Source organism: Lepus europaeus, chromosome 17 (genome assembly GCF_033115175.1).
Source record: "Lepus europaeus isolate LE1 chromosome 17, mLepTim1.pri, whole genome shotgun sequence".
NCBI classification, from domain to species: Eukaryota; Metazoa; Chordata; class Mammalia; order Lagomorpha; family Leporidae; genus Lepus; species Lepus europaeus.
This window is the reverse complement of record NC_084843.1, coordinates 62635851-62661178: the sequence shown is the minus strand read 5'-3', so window position 1 is coordinate 62661178 and position 25328 is coordinate 62635851. Positions and strand designations below refer to the sequence as shown.

Genomic DNA, 25328 nt, shown 5'->3' with positions numbered 1-25328 from the left:
GAGCCCCAACTAGCCACAATAGCTGGAGCTGCGCCGATCCAAAACCAGGAGCTTCTTCTGGGTCTCCCACATGGGTGCAGGGTTCCAAGGACTTGCGCCATCTTCCACTGCTTTCTCAGGCCGTAGCAGAGAGCTGGATGGGAAGTGGAACAGCCAGGTCTCGAACCGGAGCCCATATGGGATACCAGCATTGCAGGCGGCAGCTTTACCCAGTATGCCACAGCACCGACCCTGACAAAGTCTTTCTGAGAGAATAGTTTAATCCTAAAGTTAGATGGAAAGCAGTGTGTTTTTTTTTTGTTTTGTTTTGTTTTGTTTTTCTTTTTCTTATTTGACAGAGTGGATAGAGAGAGAGACAGAGAGAAAGGTCTTCCTTTTTGCCGTTGGTTCACCCTCCAATGGCCGCTGCGGCCAGCGCATCACGCTGATCCAAAGCCAGGAGCCAGGTGCTTCTCCTGGTCTCCCATGCGGGTGCAGGGCCCAAGGACTTGGGCCATCCTCCACTGCACTCCCTGGCCGTAGCAGAGAGCTGGCCTGGAAGAGGGGCAACCGGGATAGAATCCGGCGCCCCAACCGGGACTAGAACCCCGTGTGCCGGTGCCGCAAGGTGGAGGATTAGCCTGTTAAGCCAGAAAGCAGTGTTTTTTTGACCTTTGGTGGGGGCAAGAACCCTTTTTAATTTCAGGGAATAATCTTATATTGGAAAATTTCCATCATGGAGTATATAATATGGCTGCATATATACCAGTTACTCATCTTAAATATCAAATCACAGCCAATATTTTTAAAATGTATTTTATTTATTTTTATTTATCTGAAAGGAAAGAGATAGGGGAGACAGAGATCTCCCATCCACTATTTTGCCCCCTAAATTCCTGCAATAGCTGAAGCTGGGCCAGGCTGAGGCCTGGGAGCTGGGAACTCAAGGCAGTACTACATGGGTGGCAGGGACCTAACTACTTGGACCATCACCTATTGCCTCCCAGGGTGCTCATTAGCAAGAAGCTGACTGGGACTCAACCATTCTGATATGGTATATGGGAATCCCAGACACAAGCCCCAAATCTTGGCCAGTGTTGTGTTATTTATATCCCCATCTGCTCCCTACTCCACACCCCAGTTTTTGTGAAGCAATCTCAATTATTATGTGTTTGTTTCCATAAATATTTCAGAATGTATATCTAAAGATAGACTGATTTTTTTAAAAAAGTAACTACACATAGAAACATTCATTAATATATTGATACAGAACTATTTTGAGAATCTGATGAAAGTTGTGGACTTCAACATCAGGAAATTCATGTAGAAATATACATAAATAGAACATTTTCTGGACGCTTGTAAATCTACGATAAACTGGTAACTGCCTTCAGTTTTATTGACCTTAATTTAAGAACCTTTTTTATAGGGGGCTTAGTTTGATGTGTTCTTCTGTAGAAGGTTGTATATGTAAGATTTATTCATTTAATAGGTTTTTAAAAAAATATTTCTTTATTTGAGAGGCAGGAGATATAAAAATCTACCATCTGCTGCTTCTCTCACCAAAGGCCTAACAGTAACTGGGGCTTGGCCATGCCAAAGCTGGGAGTTAGAAACTCAAATCTCAGCATCCCACATGGGTATCAAGGACCTAAGTACTTGAGCTATCATCTGCTGCCTCCTGGGGTGCACATGAGTAGGAAGGTAGAATTAAACTAAATTGGGACTCAAACATAGACACTCAGATATGGGATTAGGGCATCCCAACTGGCATTTTAATCAGTACTTGCTTCTTATGTTTTTCTTTGAAAGTCTGTTTTATTCAAGGTACTAAGAATACAAAGATGAAGATTAAATAGTTAACTAGCTATATAAAAATTATGATAATAAAATGTAATATGATAAGTGCTCCAAAAACAGGTCTTATAGGAATTAAGAGGAGAAATTAGGTTACTTCTGTCAGAGGGGTTAAAGTGGCATTGGAATAGAGGTTTGAAGACCAGTGGAATAGTTCAGGTGGGTAGGAGCAGGAGAATTCTAGGTAAGAGAACTTCCCAATCCTATGTCCAAAAGCAAGAAAGTGTGGCTCTCTTTAACAAATGCTGAGTGGTTCAGTTGGTTAGTGTGTAAGATGTATGAAGGACAGTTGTAGAAAAAGAATAGAAAATTAGGCCTGGGCCAGGTCATGATAATCTTAATCAACACACAGAGATTTTGGACCTTCGATAGATAGTGGTAAACCACTGAAATATAAGACCATATTATTTACTTAGAAAAACTATTGTGGGCAGTTAGTGTTGTGGTGTAGTGAGTTAAGCTGCTGCCTGTGATGTCAACATCCCCTATGGATGCTGGTTCATGCCCTGGCTGCTACATTCCCAATCCAGTTCCCTGCTAACGTGCCGGGTAAAGCAACAGAAGATGGCCCAAGTACTTGGGCCCCTGTACCCATGTGAGAGACCTGGATGAAGTTCCTGACTGGTGTCAAGAGGAGTGAACCAGTGGATGAAAGATTTCCCCCCCGCCTTCCTCTCCCTCCCTCCCTCTCTCTCTCTCTCTCTCTAACGCTACATTTCAACTAAGTAAATAAATCTTCAGAAAGAAAAACTACTTTAGGAGCTGGCATTGTGACACAGTGGGTTAAGTTGCTATCTACAGTCTTGGCATACCACTAGGGCACTCATTGGGGTCCCGGCTGCTCCACTTCCTATCTGGCTCCTTGCTAATGCTTCTGGGAAAGCAGCATAGTATGGCCCAAATGCTTAGACCCCTGTACCCATGTGGGAGACCTGTTTGGTGTTTCAGGTTTCATGCTTTGGCCTGGGCCAGCCCTCGTTGTTGTAGTTATTTGGGGAATGAACCAGCAAATGGAAGATTCTCTCTCTTTTTCTCTTTTTCTCTTTTCTCTCTCTCCTCCTCTCCTCCCTCTAACTCTGCCTTTCAAATTAAAAAAAAAAAAAAAAAAAAAAACAGAAAACTACTGTGGTGTATTAGAATGATGGAAAGAGGCCGGCGCCGTGGCTTAACAGGCTAATCCTCCGCCTTGCGGCGCCGGCACACCAGGTTCTAGTCCCGGTTGGGGCGCTGGAGTCTATCCCGGTTGCCCCTCTTCCAGGCCAGCTCTCTGCTATGGCCCGGGAGTGCAGTGGAGGATGGCCCAAGTCCTTGGGCCCTGCACCCCATGGGAGACCAGGAGAAGCACCTGGCTCCTGGCTTCGGATCAGCACGATGCACCGGCTGCAGCGGCCGTTGGAGGGTGAACCAACGGCAAAAAGGAAGACCTTTCTCTCTCTCTCACTATCCACTCTGCCTGTCAAAAAAAAAAAAAAAAATGATGGAAAGAATAGTAGAAGTTGGGAGACCTTTAGAAGCTACATCAAATGTCAAGTAGAGAGAAGGGCTGGTGTTGTGGTTCAACTGGTTAAACCTGTCTTTGATGCTAGCATTCCATATCAGGGTGCGAGTTTGAGTCCTTGCTATCCCACTTCTTTATCTAGCTCCCTGCTGATATGCCTGGGAAGGCAACAGAAGATGACCCAAGCATTTGGGCCCCTGCCATCCACGTACGAGATCCAGATAGAATTCCAGGCTCCTGGCTTTGGCCTAGCCCAGCTCCAGCTGTTGCAGCCATTTGGGGAATGAATCAGTGGATGGAAGAGATCTTCCTCCCTCTGTCTCTTTCTGTTTCTCTTGTTTTTCAAATAAATAATTTTTTTTAAAAGAGTTAAACAGAGGCCTACATTGTGTATAGTGGGTAAAGCCACTGCCTGTGATGCTGGCATCCTATATGGGCACCAGTTCGAATTCTTTCTGCTATACTTCTGATCCAGCTCCCTGCTAATGGCTTGGGAAAAGCAGCATAGGTTGGCCCAAATATTGGGCCCCTGCACCCATGTGGGAGACCCAGAAGAGACTCCTGGCTCTGTACTGGCCCAGTTGCGGCTGTTGTAGCCAATGGGGGAGTGTACCAGTGGATGGAAGATCTCTTTCTCTCTTTCTTTCTCTCCCCCCCCCCCCCGCCTTTCAAATAAATAAGTAAATCTTTAAAAAAAAAAAAAAAGTTGGCATCTCTAGGCCTTTGGTCATGTTATATTCTTACTAGTCAGGTCCCTCTCCCTGCTCCCCCCCACTCTGCTTTGTGTTTCTTCATTCTTAGCACACTTGCAGACTCCTTATTCTTTTGATACTTCCTTTTCTCCATTCCTAAGGCCAAGAAATAGAACACTGCTAGAATTTTACAGCCTTATGAATGGTGACACCCGTTGTTTCTAATATTAGCCTGATTTGTATCTCTTGTGAGTGTCTTCTCCCATTTTCCTTAGGATATAACCTGAATTTTCATCTTTTCTTCTTCTTCTTCTTCTTTTTTTTTTTTTTTTTAATTTTTTGCCAGGCAGAGTTAGACAGTGAGAGAAAGGGAGAGAGAGTTATAGACAGTGAGAGAGAGACATACAGAAAGGTCTTCCTTCCGTTGGTTCACTCCCCTAATGGACGCTACACTGATCTGAAGCCAGGAGCTGGGTACTTCCTCCCAGTCTCCCATGCGGGTGCAGGGACCCAAGAACTTGGGCCATCCTCCACTGCCTTCCTGGGCCGTAGCGGAGAGCTGGACTAGAAGAGGAGCAACCGCGACTAGTACCCAGCACCCCAACCAGGACTAGAACCTGGGGTGCCAGCGCTGCAGGCGGAGGATTAACCAAGTGAGTCACGGCACTGGCCCCATCTTTTCTTCTTAAACACTATCTTCTGGCCATTTCGCTCGCTCACAATAAAAACACATGCTGCTAGTAGGAACTTTATCTGCTTTATAAAGTACACTCATCTTGAATTCTCTTGTTTGAGGTAGCCCTTCCTTCCAGGGCTAGCCTTTCTGACTTGTCTCTAGATTCCATTGCCCTTCCGCTTTTTAGGAAAACTGCTTCATTATTCACTTCCTCTGTATCTTCAAACTATCTCTAGTAGCACCTTTATAAAGTATTAAAATTTATCTGCTTTTTAAATAAATAAAAGTAGTGTTTCTCCTGCTTGTTACTTTCACTAACTACTACTATTGCTATGACCTTCTTGCCTTTCCTTCACAGCCCAACTTCTCTATTAAAAGCTATTTAATGTCCATTAATGGCTCCATCTAACTTTCTTTCTTTCTTTCTTTCTTTTTTTTTTTAAATTTATTTGCCAGGTAGAGTTATAGACAGTGAGAAAGAGAGAAAGGTCTTCCTTCCACTGGTTCACTCCCCAAATGGCCGCTACAGCTGGCGCTGCGCCGATCCAAAGCCAGGAGCCAGGTGCTTCTTCCTGGTCTCCCATGCAGGTGCAGGGGCCCAAGCACCTGGGCCATCCTCCACTGCCCTCCTGGTCCACAGCAGAGAGCTGGACTGGAAGAGGGGCAACCAGGACTAGAACCCGGCATCCATATGGGATGCTGGCGCTGCAGGCGGAGGATTAGCCAAGTGAGCCACGGTGCCAGCCCCAAGCTCCATCTAAATTTCAAGATAAACCTTAATCTTTGGCACAGATTCCTTGGGCCTTCCTTATTCTCTACAACCTCATTCCTGTCTTTCTCTTTCCATTTCATATTCCATCCATAACACATCACAGCCCATTTTCTATTAAGTGTTATGCTTTATAAGTTTTATGCCGTCATACTTTTTCTTTATTTTTCATAAAAGCTTTATTGATTTGTTAACTCAGATACCATATGACTAATCTATTTAAATTATACATTTCAGTGGTTTTTAGCATACTTTACAGAGCTGTGCAATTGTTTCCATTGTCAGTTTGGAATATTGTTGTCATATCCCCCAGAAAACACTCTGCCCATTAGCAATCACTCTTTTTTTCCTACAAACCCTTTCTCACCAGCCGTAAAACCACTAGTGAATTATCTCCATTGCTTTGCCTATTTTGGACAGTTCATATAACTTGAATTAAACAATATGTGTTTTTTTGGTTTGTTTTTTTAGATTTATTTATTTATTTGAAAGGTAAGAGTTAACAGCGGGAAGGCAAGAGACATTTGGTTCACTCCCCAAATGGCCACAATGGCCTGGGGATGAGCCAGTATGAAGCCAGGAGCCCAGAACTCCATCTGGGTCTTCCATGTGGGTGGCAGATGATCCAAACACTTGGGCCATCTTTTGCTGCTTACCCAAGGCATGTTAGCAGGGAGCTAGATTGGATGTGGAGCAGCCATAATTCAAACTGGCGCTCATATGAGATGCCTGCCTCCCAGGGTAGAGCTTAACCCACTGCACCACAACACTGGCTGCAATATGTGTTTGTGTGTGTGTGTGTGTGTGTGATTAGCTTCTTTCCCTAACATTGTAAAGACTCATTCATATTGTGGCATAAATTGGTACTTTATTCTTTTTTTTTTATGATGGACTTACATTTCATTATACGTATATACCACGTTTTGTTTATTCATTCACTAGCCAATAGACATTTGATTGTTTCTTCTTTTTTGACTGTTAGGAATAATGCAGTGAAACCCATTTGTAAGTTTTTGTGGGCATTTGTTTTCATTTTTCTTGGGTATAGACTTGGGAATGAAATTACTGGGTTATATGATAACTTCATGATTAACCTTCTGAAAATCTGCCAAACTTTTCTGAAGCAGCTACATCATTTTATAATCCTACCAACAGTGGATATGATTCCACTGTTTGCATATCCTACCAACACTTGTTTTTTGTTTTTAAATTTTATTTGGGAGGCAGAGAGAAAGAGATCATCTGATGAATCCTCCATCCACTGGTTTACTCCCCAAATGGCCATGCTACAGCCAGGAGCCCAGAATTCTTGCTGGTTTTCCCACATGGGAGACAGGGACCCAAGAACTTGAGCCATCGTCTGCTGCCTCCCAGGGTTGTACTGTAGTAGGAAGCTGAATGGGAAGCAGAGCCAGGACTGAAACCTAGGGACTTCGGGGTAGGACGTGCATATCTTTAGTGGAATCTTTTTTTTTAAAGACTTGTTTATTTATTGGAAAGCAGAATTTAAAAAAGAGAGAGAAAAAGAGAGAGAGAATCATTGCAGTGACCTGGGATGTGCCAGACTAGAGCCAGGAGCCCCATCCTGCTCTACCGTATGAGTGCAGAGACTTAAGGACTTGGGTCATTGTCATTTTCCACTGCTTTATGAGGCACATTAGCAGGGAGCTGGACTGGAAGTGGAACAGCTGGGACTTGAATCTGCACCATATGGGATTCTGGTGCTGCAGGCTGTGGCTTAAACTGCTTCGCCACAGCACCAGCCCCTTGAGTGGCATCTTAACCATTGAGCCAGATATCTGTCTCCTTACACTTGTTATTATATGTTCTTCTTCTAGCTATTATAGTGGATAGAAGGTGGTTTTGATTTGCCCTTTGCTAATTAAATAATGATGTTGAACATTCTTGTGCTGCTGGTCATTTATATTAATCATTGGATGAATGTATTTTCAAATTCTTTGTTCGTTTTATAATTGGGTTATTGGCCTTTTTTATCGAGTTGTGTTTTACATATGTGCTAGACAAAATATTTTCTATCATTCTGTGGATTGGCTTTTCACCTTTTTTTTTTTTTTTTTTTTTTTTTTTTAAGATTTACTTTATTTATTTGAAAGCGTTACAGAGAGAGTTCGAGTCAGAGAGAGATCTTCCATCTGCTGGTTCACTCCCCAAATGGCCACAACGGCCAGAGCTGGGCTGTTCTAAAGGCAGGAGCCAGGAGTTTCTTTTGGATCTCCCATGTGGTTACAGGGGCCCAAAGACTTGGGCCATCCTCTGCTGCCTTCCCAGGAACACCAATAGGTAGCTGGATCAGAAGTGGAGCAGCCGGGACTTCAACCCACTGCACCACAGTGCTGGCACCAGCTTTTCACTTTCTTGATAGTGTCCTTTGAAGCATGAAAGTTTAATTTTGATGAAGTCCTGCTTACTCATTTTTTTCTTTTATGGTTTGTGTTTGTGGTGTCATTCTTAAGCAATCATTGCCTAATGCAAGTTCATCAAGATTTATTCCTATTTTCTGCCAGTAGTATTACAGTTTAGCTCTTGCAGATAGATCTTTATTCCATTTTAAGTTAATATTTATATGTGGTATTTAGTTGGAAGGGAGAGGGGACCCAGCTTCTTTTTATTTATTTATTTTTTGTATGTGGTTGTCCAATTGTTTCAGCACCATTTGTTGAAAAGAGTGTTCTTTCTCTACTGAGTTGTTTTGGCACCCTTATTGAAAATCAGTTAACGTTAAATGTGAGTTTTTATTTCTAGACTCTGATTTCTATTGCATTGAGCTGTAAGACTACTTCTTACTTTTTAAAATTTCTATTTAGAATGCCTTATCTGTCCTTTCTACCTGGCAAACTCCTAGTTCATGGTTTTTTGGTTTTTTTTTAAAGATTTATTTATTTATTTGAACGGCAGAGTTACACGGAGAGAGGAAGAGACAGGGAGAGAGAGATCTTCAGTCTGCTGGTTCATTCTCCAGATGGATTCAGTGGCCAGCAGTGGGGCAAGCTGAAGCCCAGAGCCCAGAACCCAGAGCCCGGAGCTTCTTCCTGGTCTCCCATGTATGTGACAGGGGCCCAAGCAATTGAACCACTTGGGCCATCTGCTGCTGCTTTTCCTGGGGCATTAACTGGAAGCTAGATCAGAAGTGGAGCAGCCAGGACTCTAACCAGCACTTATAAGGAATGCTAGCGCCACAGGCAGTGGCTTTAACCACCATGCCACAACTCCGGACCCTTGTGATTCTTTTCATATCTTGTCTACCAGTAGCCTTGCCTTCTCTCAGTATAGTTTTCATGACTCTTGTGGACATTCATTTAGATATTTATTCATGTATGTGTATGAATACAAATCTCCTTCAGTTTTCTTATTTAAGATTTATTTGAAAGTCACAGTTACAGAGAGAGAGAAAGAGAAAGAGAAAAAAGTCTAGTATCCACTAGAAAAAAGTCTAATATCCCCAAGTGGCAACAGTGTCAAAGGCTGAGCCAGGCTAAAGCCAGACCAAGCGCTTCGTCCAGATCTCCCACGTGGGTGGCAGGGGCCCAGCACTTGGGCCATCTTCCCCTTCTTTTCCCAGACCATTAGCAGGAAGCTGAATTGGAAGTGGAGCAGCTGGCACTTGAACTGGCATCCATATGAGATGCTGGTGTTGCAAGTGGCAGCCTTACTCACTATGACATAATGATGGGCCCTCCCTTTGTGTTTAATTTTTTTTCCTTAGGGTAATAAATACTGTGCCTTTCATATCTGAATCCCTGGCATGTGGTGTACATTTATTTATGGGAAGAAAATAGATTTTCAAGGGTAGTATTACGTTTTACTTTGGACATGTTCATTTCTAGGTGCTTTCAGGACGCTTGAGGTAATACTCAGTATGCATTTTTCTTTATTTACTGAGATTTATATGTGTTTGTTTACTTTATGCTCTCATTTGTTGAGTACCTCTTAAGTGCCAGACCCTGTGCTAGGCTCTGGAGATATAGTGGTGAAGAAAACAAAATCCAGCACTTGTGAAGCTTTTGTTCTGGTACAGCAAACAGACATAAACAAGTGATTTAAAGACAGTTGGCCATAAAGCCACCAAGGAAATAGAGAGCCTGAAGGAGAGCTCAAGACTGGAGATAAAAACTTTGAATCATCTCCAGAAAGATGCTTGAAACTATAACTATAATAATGGATGAATTGCTAAGAAATTGAACATATAACAAGAACGAAACTACAGAAACAATCTTGAGGTTATCCAAAAGGGAGTAGGGTTAAGGGGTGATCTAAAAAGGTGGGAAGATCCAAAAGAGTAGAATCCCAGAAATCAAAGGGAAAAAAAGAATAGTATATAGAATAATCAAGGAGGATTAAGCCTAAGAAAGAATCAGGGATTCCAGTTGTTAGTCATTAGTAAATCTTTAGAAATAAGTTGCAAGTAAGTACTGGAGACAGTTTTTTAAAGGTTAAATCCTGGGACTTTTTGAAACAGTAGGATTGTGCCATGATTTTTTTATTTTTTGTACTCCTTAATTCTGTATGCACAAATGAAAATTGGAGATGTCTGCACTCAAATGTTACTTACCTCTGTTCTTACCTTTTTGGACTTTCCTATTAATTTTTTTTTCAGACTTGAAAGTTTATTTCTTTAAGAATGTCTCTCAAACATGTTTCACATCAAAAATTTTTTTCATTTTGAAAGCCTTTGAATTTTTCAGTTCCATCATTTCTGGTATCAAAATATGTTTGTCTTCTTGGGTTAAAAATTATTTGTTTGAACAGATGATTGCTGTGCATGCGTATAGACAGTTGTATGGGATAAGCTAACATGCAACTTTTTTTTTTTAATAGTGACCGAAATGTTGGTAAATGTCTTGAGTATTTGCTCTGATGATGAACTAATGACTGAAGGCGAAGACCAATTTGATGGTATGATTACTTATCTTACTTTTTGTGTGTGCAAAATGGTTACTCTTGATTGCCTAGACTCAATATATATATTTTGCAAACAACAGTCATTGCTTTCAGATGGCCATGCTGTTTGATAAGTGACACATACTAATTTTAGGAATTCTATTTTTTTATGATGATTTAGAGAAGATGAGTTTTGGGAAAGGGGAAATTTAGAAGGAAAAAAAAAAACAGAAGAAAAGGAAAATAAAGAGGTATTACAAGGATGTGGTTCTTCACTAATATGGACACTGCCTAGAGACAAGAAAATTAAAATACTATATTTCATTAGTACAATATTCCTAGTGCATCAGAAGCATACTTTCACTTGTCAGTCTTGACACCAACCATTTACTAGTTTGCTAGAGATTCTTGAAGTATTTTTTCCATAGAAACAAAGTTATACATGGTTGTTTGTTCCTACATAAGCCAACAAACCTGTGTATCTAATGTATACTTATAGCATAAATTAAATACCATAGATATCAGATGCCTCTGATTTTTGTTTTGAAATCTTTTAAGACTTTTTAATGTGTTTATTTTAAACTTAATTAACTGAATAAATAAAATGGTAAACAACTTCCAAACTGAAAAACCTTTATTCCCTTCCATATTCCCATCACATCTTTGTTTTAGTATACTTTAAAAATTATTTATTTGTTTGAGAGTGAGAGAGAACTCTAATCCACCAGTTCACTCTCCTAGTGCCCACAACAGTCTTGGGCTAGAAAGCTAGGAGCTGAGAACTCAATCCAGGTCTCCCACACTGGTGTCAGGGACCCAGTTACTTTTGAGCTATCATTGCTGCCTGCCAGGCTCTGCATTAGCATCAAGCTGGAATCAGGAGCTGGAGCCAGTAATAGAATTCAGACCCTCTGATGTGTGATGTGGTGGTTCCATTCACTTAGCTAAATGCCTGCTTATAGTATGCTTTTTATAGTTGCAATCGATATTTAATAGGTTCCATGTATTAAACATGTTTTACATATTGGTAAGATTTAATAGTTAACATATTTCTAAGTATATTAATACAGCACAGTTTTCATAGTTAATTTCATATTGTTGGCAGTTGCATGTTACCCTTTTTATGAATTGCAATGCAGTAAACATATATGTGCAGTAGCTTTTGTTTTCCTTCTTGGAATAAATTTTTTGAAGAGAATGTCAGAGTTAAGAAATACGAGAAATTTGGCTTTGTTATTTTGGCTTTGAGCTGCCAGATTGCTCTGCAGAAAAACTGGTACTAATACGAAGTGCCTCCAGAGAAGAATCTGTAGACTCATTTCTGTACAGGCCCTCCTCATTGGGTTTTGGTCATTTTTGTTCATTTTGGTTGGTGTATCTATAGCTGAAGATTATATTTTGTGTTCGTTTGATTTCTAATAATGATAAGAAACAGCTGTGGAAACTCATCAGCTCAATTGATCCTTTATCAAGTAAAATCGAGACAAAAACTATATGGAAATTTCTGGCTTAGAAAATAGATTTGGTTCTTGAAACAGTTGCAAGCCCATTTGTTAAAAGTACAAAGTGACTGTGTACGAGTACTGCTGTTGCCAACTGTTGGTGGCAGACAGAGATACGCTTTTATCCTTGTTTTTTATTAATAACTAAAATAGTATATTTGTATCAGTTATTTTTCTGGTTTGCATAAGATTTAATGGCTAACACTTATTTTTCCTTATTTTAATTCTTCTTTTGATGTTTGTATTAAAGTTTTTAGTTTTAACATATTTCAACAATCTATCTTTTCCTTAAAAATTTTGAGTAGTTTTGACTAGATATTTCTTTTTCTCATTCTGCTTTTGCTATTTGTTGTAAAAATAGATCTGAGAACAGATTATTGTTCCTTATAATGACTGTGTTACTTAAGGCAAGTTATGTAACCTGTTTTGAGTCTTGATTTCCCTCATCTTCAAAATGGGAGTTAATGATACCTGTTTTATTATGTCAGAGGTATTGCAATAATCAGTGATTGAGTTAATGACTAAAATAATTCTTGACACATAACCTGATTTTTTTTTTGGAAAAATTTTTTGTTAATTTGACATATTCCATGAAATATGTTGTGGGACTTTTTGTTGGTGTTATATTAACTCTATATTTAAATCTAGGGAGGTTTTTAAAAACACATAATTAGTTTATTTACTATAATTACTACATTTAATAAGTTCTGATATTTTATTACTCTTTAAAATTACGTAGTTTTTTCTCTTTGAAAGTCTTACTAATACTTCAGCAAATTTTTTCTTATTACTGTTAGAGTTACTATTTCTTTTAATGTATTTTCTTTCTATAGAAAGGAGTACATTATATATTAGTGGCTTTATCTTCTATCCAACAACTTGCATCAGCATAATTATTCCTTATGGTAATTAAAAATATTTTTTCATATCTTTTAGGAGTATGTTATTTACCTTAGCTGATATTGTTGTTTTATATATTCTTACCTTTCTTTTTTTGTTATCAATATTGCCAATTGTGTGTTAACTAGGAGTAGAGTTGGGCATTGCTGTAGTCCTCGCCACCTGTGAAAACATAGTTCCTTGTTCAGTCTAATTATGGTACTTGGTTTTGGGCAGATTTATATGAAGATAGACACTGAATCCTTTTTTGGATTCAACCAGGAGTAAATATAAAAAGTTGATTTCATTTCTGCTAAAAAGATTGTATGTATCTTATCGATATGATAACTTATGCTAATTTACCCAATTTTTGTATCATTCTTGTATTTCAGGGATTAATGAAATTTATCATTAAAGAGGTAGTGCAGGTTAATGAAAAGGATTTTGATGGTTTAGAGATCATGTCATTAACATTCACTTCCTTTTTTTCTTAAGTAATTTTTAAAATTGTTAAGCACCATATATGACAATGTTTCTATGGGAAAATACACTGAGTTTCCAACTTCAAATACTAGAGATAGATCTCCCTTCACTGCCAATATGGCAGGTACAGTTACTCCTCAGCTTTTCACCCTTGCACTACCAAGTATTCGTAGCAGGAACTCCAAGAAAGTTTTCAGAATATAAATACAGGAGTTTGCATGGAAAAATGGAAGTGGCTTGAGAGAGAATGAACATTGAGGGGTTGGAGGAAATGGGTTAGAGAAAAGAACTATTGGAACTAGATTAATTTCCACTCCTTATTCATACTTCTTTATTTCTTCCCCTTAAGTCTGTCTTTCTTTTCTCTTTGGTGATACACTTTCTGTCCTCTCTTTTTTTCTTACACTGTAATGGAATCATCCCATGAACCAGATCTGGGGAGAAATATGACTCTAGAAAGTAAATTTGGTGGGGTGGAGATTTCTGTGGAGCCTAAATAAGGATTTAGCTTTTCTGTAGGGAGAAGGAAAGAACAGGGTTGGAGATTCTTCCAGTAGCCAGAAGGAAAAAGTAGTTCTTGTATATTTAAGGCTGATATTAGGTAAAGGAATAAGACCCTTTATTCTTAAGTGATGAATCTTTGGTTCTGTGAATTTTTTCAGGTATGCGTAGGGTCATTTTTAAGATAAAAGTTGCATAAATATTGCATGTATAAATGTACATACATTCCTTTTAGAAGTATTATAAAATCAGAGAATGGTTTTTGAACACTGATTTCCGGAAATTTAGAGTGCATATGGTTTCTTTTAGATAAATATCTTTGTCTTCAGTTTTATTATGGAAGTATATAATCTATATGTTAATGATTTTGCTAAACTAAATTCTACATTTCCTAGAATGGAATCATATATTTCAGCATTAGAATAGAAGATACAGAAAGCTCAAATGAAACCACCCACTGCTGCCTACTCCTTAGAGCTGTTACTTGCTTTGAAACAATCTGTTGCTATTTTTGCAAAAAGATGTCCCTCAAACTCCCAGATTTTATTGGGAACAGAAAGCACATACTGTTGCCTCTGAGTTTATGCAGGCTTTCTACAATTTAGATTCAAGAAAATACGTGCTCTTATTAGGGAGTGTGGGAGGCTTAGCTTTGCCTTTACTGGTAATGGGTGAGTTTTTCCACTGGGGTAGTTTACAAAGTTACCTACGTTTCTCTATATGTACTACAGATTTTGCAGGTGTTGATGTCCTGGAAGAACCACATGAGTTTGTATTTTATTTGTGTCATTACCTTTCACTTAACATACTTCCATGGGTGACACGTTTCCTTAGGGGTATGAATATAAATGTTGAATTGTTGTTAGCACAGTCTTTTTATCAGTCTTATGTGTTTTCACGTGTTTTTTTCTGTCCCTAATTATGTCTACTTTCATCAAATTTTATAGTCATTCTGTCCATAATTTCTTCTGAACACATATCTTATAAGATATCTTTACATTAGAACGCTACATAGAGGCATCCCTCTTGTTCACCAGATTCTACAATACTACATTTTTTCAAATTTTCAAATATGAGGGCCTTCATTTTTCTCCCTTTCTTTCTACATTCATTCTTCAGTACCACTGCCAAGTTAAATCTCTATCTTTTTATTTGTCTCAACCACCTTTTCTCCATCATTCACTTCCTTTTTTCTGGACTCTCCATCTGAAGAACGGCTCATATATGGCAATAAAAAAGGTACAGACCAGACAGAGTAATATTGTTTTGAAATATGACTTCATAAGTTATCCTCATGTCCATGTAAGTTAAGTTAGCACATTCATTGAGTAATGTTTATGCAGAGTCCTTTTGGGCCTTGTGCAAATTTAGTTTGAGTTTTATCTGAGTTAGTATTTGGTGTTTTTAGAAGTCATATTCCAAGATATCTGTCTTTCTGTGCATGGAACTATTTTCCCCCTCTTTTTCATTCCTCTTGTTTTAAAATTTCATTCTTTTGCTTATTTGTAATGTTTTGTACTTTTCCCTGCATGATTAGGGGTGTTTGATTGTCTGTCTTATTCCCCAAAGTAATTTTACTGTGGACATTTACTTTAATATGATGCATGATGTGTTTGTAGACTGATTTTAAATCCTGATTTGTACGGTGTTTTTATATTCCTGTGAATTTTTCATTTGAAATCAGTATAATTTACATATTCAGTTTTACAGATACACAAATTAAGACTGAAAATAAGAATATACCTCATTACAGCCATTCTCTCCAATTTCCTACTGCTTACCCCCAGTATAGCTATTTTAAAAATTGTCAATTTGAAAACAAAGTGTCCCTATTAATTCATTAGAAGAGAATCTGACTTACCTTGTCTCCTTGGATAAGTCACCTAATAAATTCAGTTTCTTTTGTCTATAAAATGGGAGAATTAAACTTTCCAGCATCCCCAGTGTCTCTCTTCAAATTAAAGTAGTCTATGATTCTTTGATTTTTAGTAATTTTTTTGGCATCTTAAACATACCTATTTAGTGACATGGTGCCCACACAGTTTGAGCTTGTAAAAACTGTCACTTCAGTGCTTAAATACTACCTTTTAAAACATCATAAGTGGTTGTGGAGCCTATTTTCTCAGTGTCTTTTGTTTCATCTTTGAAATTGGATTTCTTTTTCTGTTTCCTTGCAGTGAAGTCTGGTCATCATCTTAGTTTTTAATTATATGTATTTGTATACAGGCTGCTTGAATTTTAAATGAGGTTTTCTAGCCTAGAAAATTTAAATTTGTTCAGACCTCAGTGTACCTAAGACCCTTTTTGATCTAGCCTCTTTAGCCTTTCCTTAACCTTTTCCTCAGCCATGGTGCTTCCATGTGTGTGTTTTCATCATGCTGAAGCACAGCTATAAGGAGCCACACTATCGGGTCCAGAGTGATTCTAGTTGCTATGTATGAGATAACAGGACTGAGGTAGTTGTTCTTTCTGGAGATCAAGGGAAGGAAGACAAAACCTTTGAGTCTTTCTTTAGCCAAGGATCTAGTTACTGTGCTATACTCTTTCCTGTAGCAGTGATAGACAGCCACATCTAGTCTTTTAGAGAAGAATTAGTAGTGATCCTTTAGCCATGTTTTTCAGAGTCTTTTCTCATTGCTATGTTGTACTTATTATTTAGGGACTTAAGCACTTAAATGTATTTGCATGACCTTAGAGGACACCTGGTAGTCCAAGAGGTTGAGGTGTGCTTTGTTGAAATGCTGCTACTGTCTTTAGTTTGGGATTACTTGCATAATAGTCCCTTCATACTGTTATTTCTAAATCAATTTGGAGTAAAGGAAGCTTAGTCTATCATAGTATGATGGGATTTCAAGCCTGCATGTCAAAAGCTTGTGTGATAAATAGAAGACTGCAGAGCTATTACATTCTTACCTGGTAGTCTGCATGCAATGGGCTGTCTAGAAAGGAGACTATAGGATTGTTATTTGTCTTTTGTCCTCTGGTTTGTGATGTAACTTTGGCTCAAGTTGTTTTCCCATTGCTGTTTTCTGATTAGTCAGTAATGTAAGACAAAGTTTGTGGATTACTTTTCATTTGTATCTCTTCTGAGACCCTACTGTTAGGCTAGTGCTAATCTACACACTGAGGGAGTGAGAAACTTTTTGGCATGAGTTAATGTAATCCCCTCCTTGTGAACTGGTGACAGGGGATTTTATATTGGTTCAGAGTGTGGAATAGGCTAGTAGCATAATGTAAGCAAGGATGCTCTAAACTTGAGCCTTTCTTTCTATTTATTCCACTGAAAGTAGGTTCAGCTGCAGCCCGGAAAGAAATCATAAGAAACAAAATTCGAGCAATTGGCAAGATGGCAAGAGTCTTCTCTGTTCTCAGGTAATGATAATTTTTCCCGGTTATTTGTTTTGCAGAAATTAATTTAGTTAATTATTGTACTTTGTTGCAAGCATTGTCCTGCTTGACATCAAAAAGCAAAATGGTAGCACTGTTCCTATAAAGAGGTTGGTTGTACATTTCTGTATTGAAGCAGGAAATGCAAGTCCTTTTGAAAAGGGAACTTTGACCTTAGGGTTATTATTGCTCACCTTTGACATCTTGTTCTTGTATGATGAAAGCACTAAATTTACATCTTTTTAAAAAAATTTTTTTTAAAGATTTATTTATTTGAAAGAGTTACACAGAGAAAAAAGGAGAGGCAGAGAGAGAGAGAGAGAGAGAGAGAGGGAGAAAAAGGTTTTCAATCTGTTAGTTTACTCCCCACTTGGCTGCAACGGCTGGAGCTGTGCCGATCCGAAGCCAGGAGCCAGGAGCTTCTTCTGGATCTCCTACACCGGTGCAGGAGCCCAAGGACTTGGGCCATCTTCTGCTGCTTTCCCAGGCTATGTCAGAGAGCTGGATCAGAAGTGGAGCAGCCAGAACTGGAACCAGCGCCCATATAGGATGCTAGCACTGCAAGGCGATGGCTTTACTTGCTGTGCCACAGCGCCACCCCTAAATTTACATCTTGAAACAACAGGATAAGAAGGAGGGAACACTTCAGAGTACTGCTAATGAACTTGTCATACTTTCTAAGACATCTCTTTTGTTGCAGCCATAAGCTGCCTTCCTGGGGTTAATTTAGATAGAAGCATATAAATGAAAGGTGAGTCCTTAAAAATTTGTTTGCAAAACTGATTATGTCAGACATTTGCACATTAGAATATATAAAATACAATATTTTCTTAACTGTATGATACCCAGTGGTGAAGCACTATGTTTCAGTTGTAAGGTTTTCCCTCATAATCTGAAATGTTAGAATATGGAAAGATGTATTATATTAGAATTGAGGAAAATAAGATAACAACAATGAATGTCATAAATTTTGTACATATCTGGACCTCATCTCTTTTAAACTAAGCACTTACTGGAAGTCTCCAATGTTTGTCTTATCTCTTTGCTATAGGGAGGAGAGTGAAAGTGTGCTGACACTCAAGGGCCTGACTCCCACAGGGATGTTGCCTAGTGGAGTGTTGGCTGGAGGACGGCAGACCCTACAAAGTGGTAATGATGTTATGCAACTTGCTGTGCCTCAGATGGACTGGGGCACACCTCACTCTTTTGCTAACAATACACATAATGCATGCAGGGATTTTCTTCTGCTTTTTAGCTCCTGTCTCAGCAGCTGACACAGGCAGGGTATTGTATGATAGGTAGTATCTGATTAATACCTGACCAGGGCAGAAAATTGTTAGAATGAGTGGTCCTTTCAGCTGAAAATCATGGTCATTTATTCAGCTTTTCATGAAGTGATATGGGAGCAGCTCATGTCATAATGTCTGAAATATTTATTCGTTTGTCTAATAGACCTTTTTCTTTTAAAAGCACAGTTTCAGCATGTGAATTAGGATTATATCCTTATTACTAAAATGGAAATGTAATTCCAAGTTTCTTATTTTTAATTTTTTTATTTATGTAACTGTATTAGACTGTGCGTATATTTTCAAATCCTTAATTTCTGAGTTAACAGTCTGCTTGGGCCCCAGAACATTCCTTATGCACTTCACTTGCCAAAAGACTTGTGCAAGGTTTTGTACCTTGGTAAATGATGCCAAAGTTTGTTTTCTGTGGTGTTTGTCAAATGTTCTATGTATAATTGACTGTCTGTAACATGCTGTTTCCTTCCTCTGCAGATGTAGCTGCTTTCCTAAATCTGTCTGTCTTTCTTAGGTTAGCTGTATGTCTGTAAAAGTATGTTCAATTATTTTACTCTATCAGACACTTGTCTGTCCTTTGATGTAGAAGCAGCTTTGTAGCACCTTGTTTTGAGGTTTGCTGCATTTGTAGCTGCACTTTGTGCATTCCGATTATGAATGTAACGTTAGATATTAAGTCATTGTTATAAGTGGTTGAATTTAAATCCTGTAAGTCAAAATGGAAAGGGTGTTATTAAGTGTGCCTTTATTTTGCATGAAAATAAAACAACTATACATAAAGCATTCCTGTAATCTGGCTCATTGAATATTTTATATTTTTTAAAAAACCTTAACTTTTTTGGTGTAAATATTTGTGTTAATACCAGGTTAACTTTTTGAAAGCCCATTAACAGATTACACAGATGAGAGTGATGTGAATGCTATAGACCATACAGGGTAACTCAAGATCTAGAATTCTTTCTCTTGTGGTTGAAAAGCAAAAAATGTTATGTGGAAAAGCCTGAATTTATCTTTTATTGTAGCCACTTTTGACAGCCCTCCAAGGGTCATTGTTCTATTAAAACAGGCAGCAGTGGATCTGATATTTCCTTAGTGGTGATTAACAGTTCTTTTTGGTGTTGTAATTAATGGCTTTTTTAAAGAAAAATAAGGAAAATTTTAATTTGAAACTTTGAATAATTTTAAATTAGATTAACTTTTCACAATTTCATTTCACTATTTCACTCAGTACCACAATAAGTGCTTTTTAATAAAAGTAATTTTTTCCTGTAGGTGAATAATTTTCACTGTAGCCTGTACACGTTCTGTTTACATGTTATTGTATTGTCTGCTACCACCACTGATACATCTGACAAACAACTATATTTTGAAATTTTAATTTCAAATTTTCATTCTAAATGAGGTTTCTTTTTTATTAAAAAAAAGTCTTCTCTGATTCACTTTATGTTTCTTGCCCTCTGTTTTTCTTATTATATTATAAACATTAGAAAAACGAGTTTAAAAATAATTTTGTGAGTGTACATTAAAAAAATCTATCTTAAACGTTCAATAAAACTATCAAAGGTGTTAATAGAAAAGGATGAATTTTAATAGCTGAAATATTACACCCTTCCTTTTCTTTGCTCAGAAAAGAAAATTTTGAAATTATCATACTTAAATAAATGTACACTACAGTCTTCTCTCAGTTATCCTTGAATATATTACTGTTTTACACTGTATCCAAAACAAACTTTGCTTTCAGATTTCACAATTAGCACGTGCTAATTACATACTTTGTTGATAGCTCAACACTTGTATTTATTCTGTATGTTCATTTATTACTTTCATCTACCTAAATGCAGAGCAACAGAGAGAGAGAGAGAGACTGATATACACACACACAGGTGTTCCATCCACTGGTTCACTCCCCAAATGCACACAACAGCCAGGAGTAGGCCAGGCCATAGTAAGGAGCCAGGAACTCCATCTAGATTTTTCACAAGGGTGGCAGGGACCCAAGCACTTGAGCCATAATCTGCTGCCTCCTAGGATGCATTTGTAGAAAGCTGGACCGAAGTCAAACAAGGAAACAGACCAGCAAACCAATACTGGATGTAGACATCTCAAACAATGGTTTAACCGGCCATACCACAATAATCATTTCCATATTCATTCTTAATTTGCAAGCAGCCTGAATCACTCATTCCTCCAACTTGGAAATCACTGTCGACTGTAGGGAAGGTTTGAAACCAGCTCTGCTGAAGGGACTGTATTCTCAGCATGGAGCAAGTTACTTGAAGGAGCTGAGCTAAAAGGGTCTAATTTGGGAAACGAGATAGCTCCCTGCTTCTGCTAGTAGTGGCTCTTTATGGTGTGATTTAAACATTTGGTTCAAGGTGTTTCCTTATCATAAGATAAAACTTTTTGAAACAAATAACAAAACTCATTTATTTTCAAAGATTTTATTTATTTCAAAGGCACAATTACAGAGAGGGAGAGACAGAAAGAGAAAGATCTTCCATCCACTGGTTCGTTCCCCAAATGTTGGCTAGGCATGGGCCAGGCTGAAGCCAGAAACCTGGACCTCCATGTGGGTTTCGCACATGGGTAGCAGGGGCTCAAGTGCTCAGACTGTCTTATGCTGCTTTCCCAGGCATATAGCAGGGAACTGGATCAAGAGTGCAGCAGCCAGGACTCAAACCCTGCTCATATGGGATGCTGGTGTCTCAGGCAGCAGTTTGACCTACTTTGCTACTACGCTGACCCCAAAACTCATTTTGAAAAAGCTGCATCTGTGTCATTATTTTAAAAAAATTATCTAAGATTTTAAATTTCAGTAGATGCTCCCTGTTGTGTATCTGAGAGATACTGCAAAAAGAAAAAAAAATTTAATTCTAAGACCTCATTCTTACTAGAAAATAAAAATGATTGTCTTTTAAATAACTTTAAAGTTATTATATTTGATATTATTGAATGTTACTTTGAATTGCACAACTTTATCTAAGTTGAATTTTATGTTCATATTTTGTGTACCTGTTCTTTTTCACAAAGACTTTATTGGAAGCTAGCTTTCCAATGCTGGCTTCACCAGGACCCTATGGAAAATATGTGGTCATCTCTATTTTAGTGATGTCAAATCTCTTCTTGGTCATTTATCCTGTATAGTATTGAGGAATACAGTTGGAGGCAACATTATACTCAAATTTATTAAGGCTGTATCAAGGTATACATATAAATGAAAACAAATAGAGGAGAAATGCAGTAGGCTTTTCAGATAAAATTTTGCAGTTATCAGATCTCTTTATTTCTAGCTTAATGCAATTTTGAGTATGATATCTGTTATGTTTTCTAGGAAACATTTAGGATCAGTTAGAGGTACCAGGAAAGAACAGAAAATATAATTTGACCTAGCAAATGCTTTCACATAAAAAATTTAAAGTACTTAGAGTGATTTCAAAAGTATATTGTTACATCTCATAATTTGAAAATTTATTAATACTTTTTAAAAACATAACTTGAAAAGTAGGGAGGAGGGAGAGAGAAAGAAATTCATTTTCCATCTGCTGGTTCACTTCCCAAATGCTCATAACAGCTGGGGCTGAGCTAGCCCAAAGCTGGGAGCCAGGGATTCAGTCTAAATCTCCCACTTGAATGACAGAGACAAACTACTTGAGCCCTCTACTGCCTCCAGAGTATACATTAGCAGGAAGCCAGATCAGAAGCAGAGCTGGGACCCAAACCCACACACTCTGAAAGGGGAGGGATTCAGATACCAAATGGGTGACATAACTGCTGTGCCAAATGCCCACCCATATTAACAGACTTAAACTATGGACTCTAGCAAGCAGATTACTAATTTTCTTAGTAAGATCAGTTTTGTTCTTAATTTATTACCATAAGTAATATAAATTAAGAAATTGTTCATAAGAATTCACTTCCTTTAACAAATTTTTTTTTAGTAACATACTCATAGTTTTTTTCCCATTCAGTTGCTAAGCTATGAAGAAAATTGTCTGCATTTTAAAGATTAGGAGTTCTGGTAGAAGTGGATCATTTACCCCAGTTTTCTCCCTGGGAAAAAAATACAAGGGTGTTTTTCCAGGTATATAGGGCTGGATAAATTTTTTAAAAGATTGATTTATTTATTTGAAAAGCAAAATGACAGATCTTTCATCTGCTGATTCACTCCCCAAATGGCTAAAACAGCTAGGGCTGAGCTGGGCCAAAGCCAGGAGCCTGGAACTCCATCCTAGACTCCCCTGTGAGTGGCAGGGGCCCACGCACTTGGACCGTCTTCTGCTGCTTTCTCAGGCACAGAGAGATGGATTGGAAGTGGAGCAGCCAAGCTCAGATGGGATGCTGGTGTGGCAGGCAGAGGCTTAAACTGCTGTACCCCAACACTAGCCCCAGCAGTAGATTTTTTTAAATGGTTATTTGTACAGTGGGCGTACAGAAAGTGTGTCCTCTTTGATTTATAACATAAATTAACAGGTATGGAAGATTAACTTCTTTTATTCAGTGTTAATTCTACTTGTTTTGGTCTCCAGTTTACCTTGATATTTGATTGAGATCAACAACACTTAAAAATTTTTTTTAAGTTTATTTGAAAGCCAGGGTAAAAGAAAGGAAGAGAACAGAGAGAGTGACTTCCATACACTGGTTACTCCCCAAATTCCCACGACAGCCAGGGCTTGACCAGGTCAAAGCCAGGAGCCAGGAATTCCGTCTGGGTCTCCCACAAAGCTGGAAAGGGCCAAGTACTTGGGCCATCATCTGCTGCCTTCACAGATACATTAACAGGAAGCTAGATTGGAAGCGGAGCAGTTGGGACTGGAACCAGCCTTTTAATATGGGATGGGGGCATCACAAGTGGCCGGGTAACATACTGAGCCATGAAGCTCACACCCAACATTTTCTAATTCAGTCTCCTTTAATTCCTTAAGTTAATCAGTATCCTTTCACATTAAAAACTGCTTTGGGCAAAATATTCAAACATCATTTCTAAATCATGTTTACTCATAGAAGGTCATTTCAGGAATAATTACTCTAATTGGCCTTATTGCAGAAGAAGCAAAGTAGAAAGGATGGGACATAGTTACAAATATTCAGAGTGTGTATACTTTGAGCAAAGTGGAGAATGAGCAGCATTGTGAGGCAATATTCTCTGTAGTCTTAGATTGTGTTCCTCACTGAGAGCTTTTTAAACAGTTCAAACCAAGAAATGAGAGAATAGAATCTTTTACTACAAGCTGTGCAACTAAATGTATTGAAATTCTGTAAATGGGTCAGTACAAGGTATTCTAATATAATTCTGATTCATAATAGGACCTATCTGTATGTTGACATCGTGAAAAAATTAGGATTTATTGCCTGTAAGACTTCAGTTCCATTCCTTAATGCCTTTCTTATTGGTAGATGGTTTGAAAAAATGATCAGTAGTCTTTCCTTGCTTCAGAATGCAGGTTCTTAGTTCCTGAGATAAATTTGAGAGCATGATAATTCATGAATATAAATGGATTTTTAAAGGCTAGCGATGTTAATTTATTTAGATATTTGGAACATCAGTATTAGAATATAAAGGAAGTTGGCTGGTAGACAAGAGTGTTCCTTTTAGGTTCCCCACAAAGATTAGAGTTCCAGAATTGTTCCACTTACACAGGTGCCAAGTTTATGGCCCTTAAATTTCATTGTAGCCATACTAGCTTTTGCAGCTTAAACTTTGCTTTATAAATTAGAAGTATCAGGAAAGCATTACTGATCCCTTCTAGTTTATGTCTTTGGGAACCAACTGTTGATGAATATTGTTTCTGTTAAGACATGAAAGGAAACTCTCCTGTTTGCTTTTCTGCTACAATTCTGTCATTAGAATCTTACTCCAGAGAATTTTCCTGTAATTGTGATGGATATGATAAATAATGGAAAATTCTAAGACCATCAAAATACTGAATTCAAGATGAGTAATTAAGACTGGAGTGCATTTGCATGAGTGCTGAGATGTCTTATGTTTATAGTAGGTCTTTGTTTCCTGTGCTCTGAGTGATGTCATAGTGCTGTGTGTAAACTGTGCTGTGTCAGAAATTGGGGGATTGGATGGGACTTTCTAATACGGGTACTATTTTTGTTAAATTGTAAATGATGATGTAGTGTGGGGTACTGTAATATTTTAAGTGATCATTGCCTTTTCTGCTGTACAATGTGACCCTTCTCATCTCTCTCATTCATTTTGCATGCCTCTGCTCACTTCTGTACAGCCACAGTTGAGGCTATTGAGGCTGAAAAAGGTACGATCAGAGTCTTTGCACTGGCCAGAGATCTGTGGTGTGTGGGTGGGCGTCAGAGAATGTCCTATGGGTGTGTCTTCCTCCTAGCTTACAAAGTCCAAGATGAATCATACTCACTGACTCAGCAAGTTTAGCTGTCACATTCCTCTAAAAAAAAAAAATTCTCAAGGGCTAATATCCATAGTGATAATCTTTTTACCTTTACTGGTATAATATGGAACCAGAATTTAATGATTCTGATTTTCTTACAGTATAGCATGTTATACTATGTATTGTAGCTTTTAAAGTTGCCTGTTTTAATGGAAATAACTAAACTGACCCTATAAACAGAGATCTCTTCCATATTTTGTGATTCTATACTACTAAGATTCCCCCCACCAAGTGAACCCCTTCTAGATACAGCTGAATCTGTTTTTTTCTCATTTTCAGTAATGTTGCTATAAATTTTTTTTTTTTTGCATTTGGGCTATAGTTTACTGCAAGATTCTATTTATGGATATCATGTGTTGGCTTGATATCACACATTGCTGAATGTTTTCTGCCCCAGTCATTTGTTTGGTTCATTTGCACAAACTAAGTCCCAGGGATTCTAGGTATTAGACAACCAGATTTACATTAGTTTTCTATGAAATTTCCATAAAATTT

The 25328-nt window shown here is 38.1% G+C and overlaps 1 protein-coding gene across 4 annotated transcripts in view; it reads left to right on the top strand.

The window, feature by feature from the left end:
• PPP3CB (protein phosphatase 3 catalytic subunit beta) overlaps nucleotides 1-25328 on the top strand; it is a 67536-nt gene that overhangs the window by 35358 nt on the left and 6850 nt on the right. Inside the window, exons 10-13 of one of the 4 annotated variants that reach the window (XM_062215078.1) lie at nucleotides 10308-10385; nucleotides 17026-17107; nucleotides 18174-18271; nucleotides 24654-24683. In XM_062215078.1, coding sequence (XP_062071062.1) covers nucleotides 10308-10385; nucleotides 17026-17107; nucleotides 18174-18271; nucleotides 24654-24683 — 288 coding nt within the window. Of the gene's footprint in view, nucleotides 1-10307; nucleotides 10386-17022; nucleotides 17108-18173; nucleotides 18272-24653; nucleotides 24684-25328 lie in introns of all 4 variants that reach the window. The other 3 variants (XM_062215077.1, XM_062215081.1, XM_062215080.1) reach the window with 3 other exon arrangements.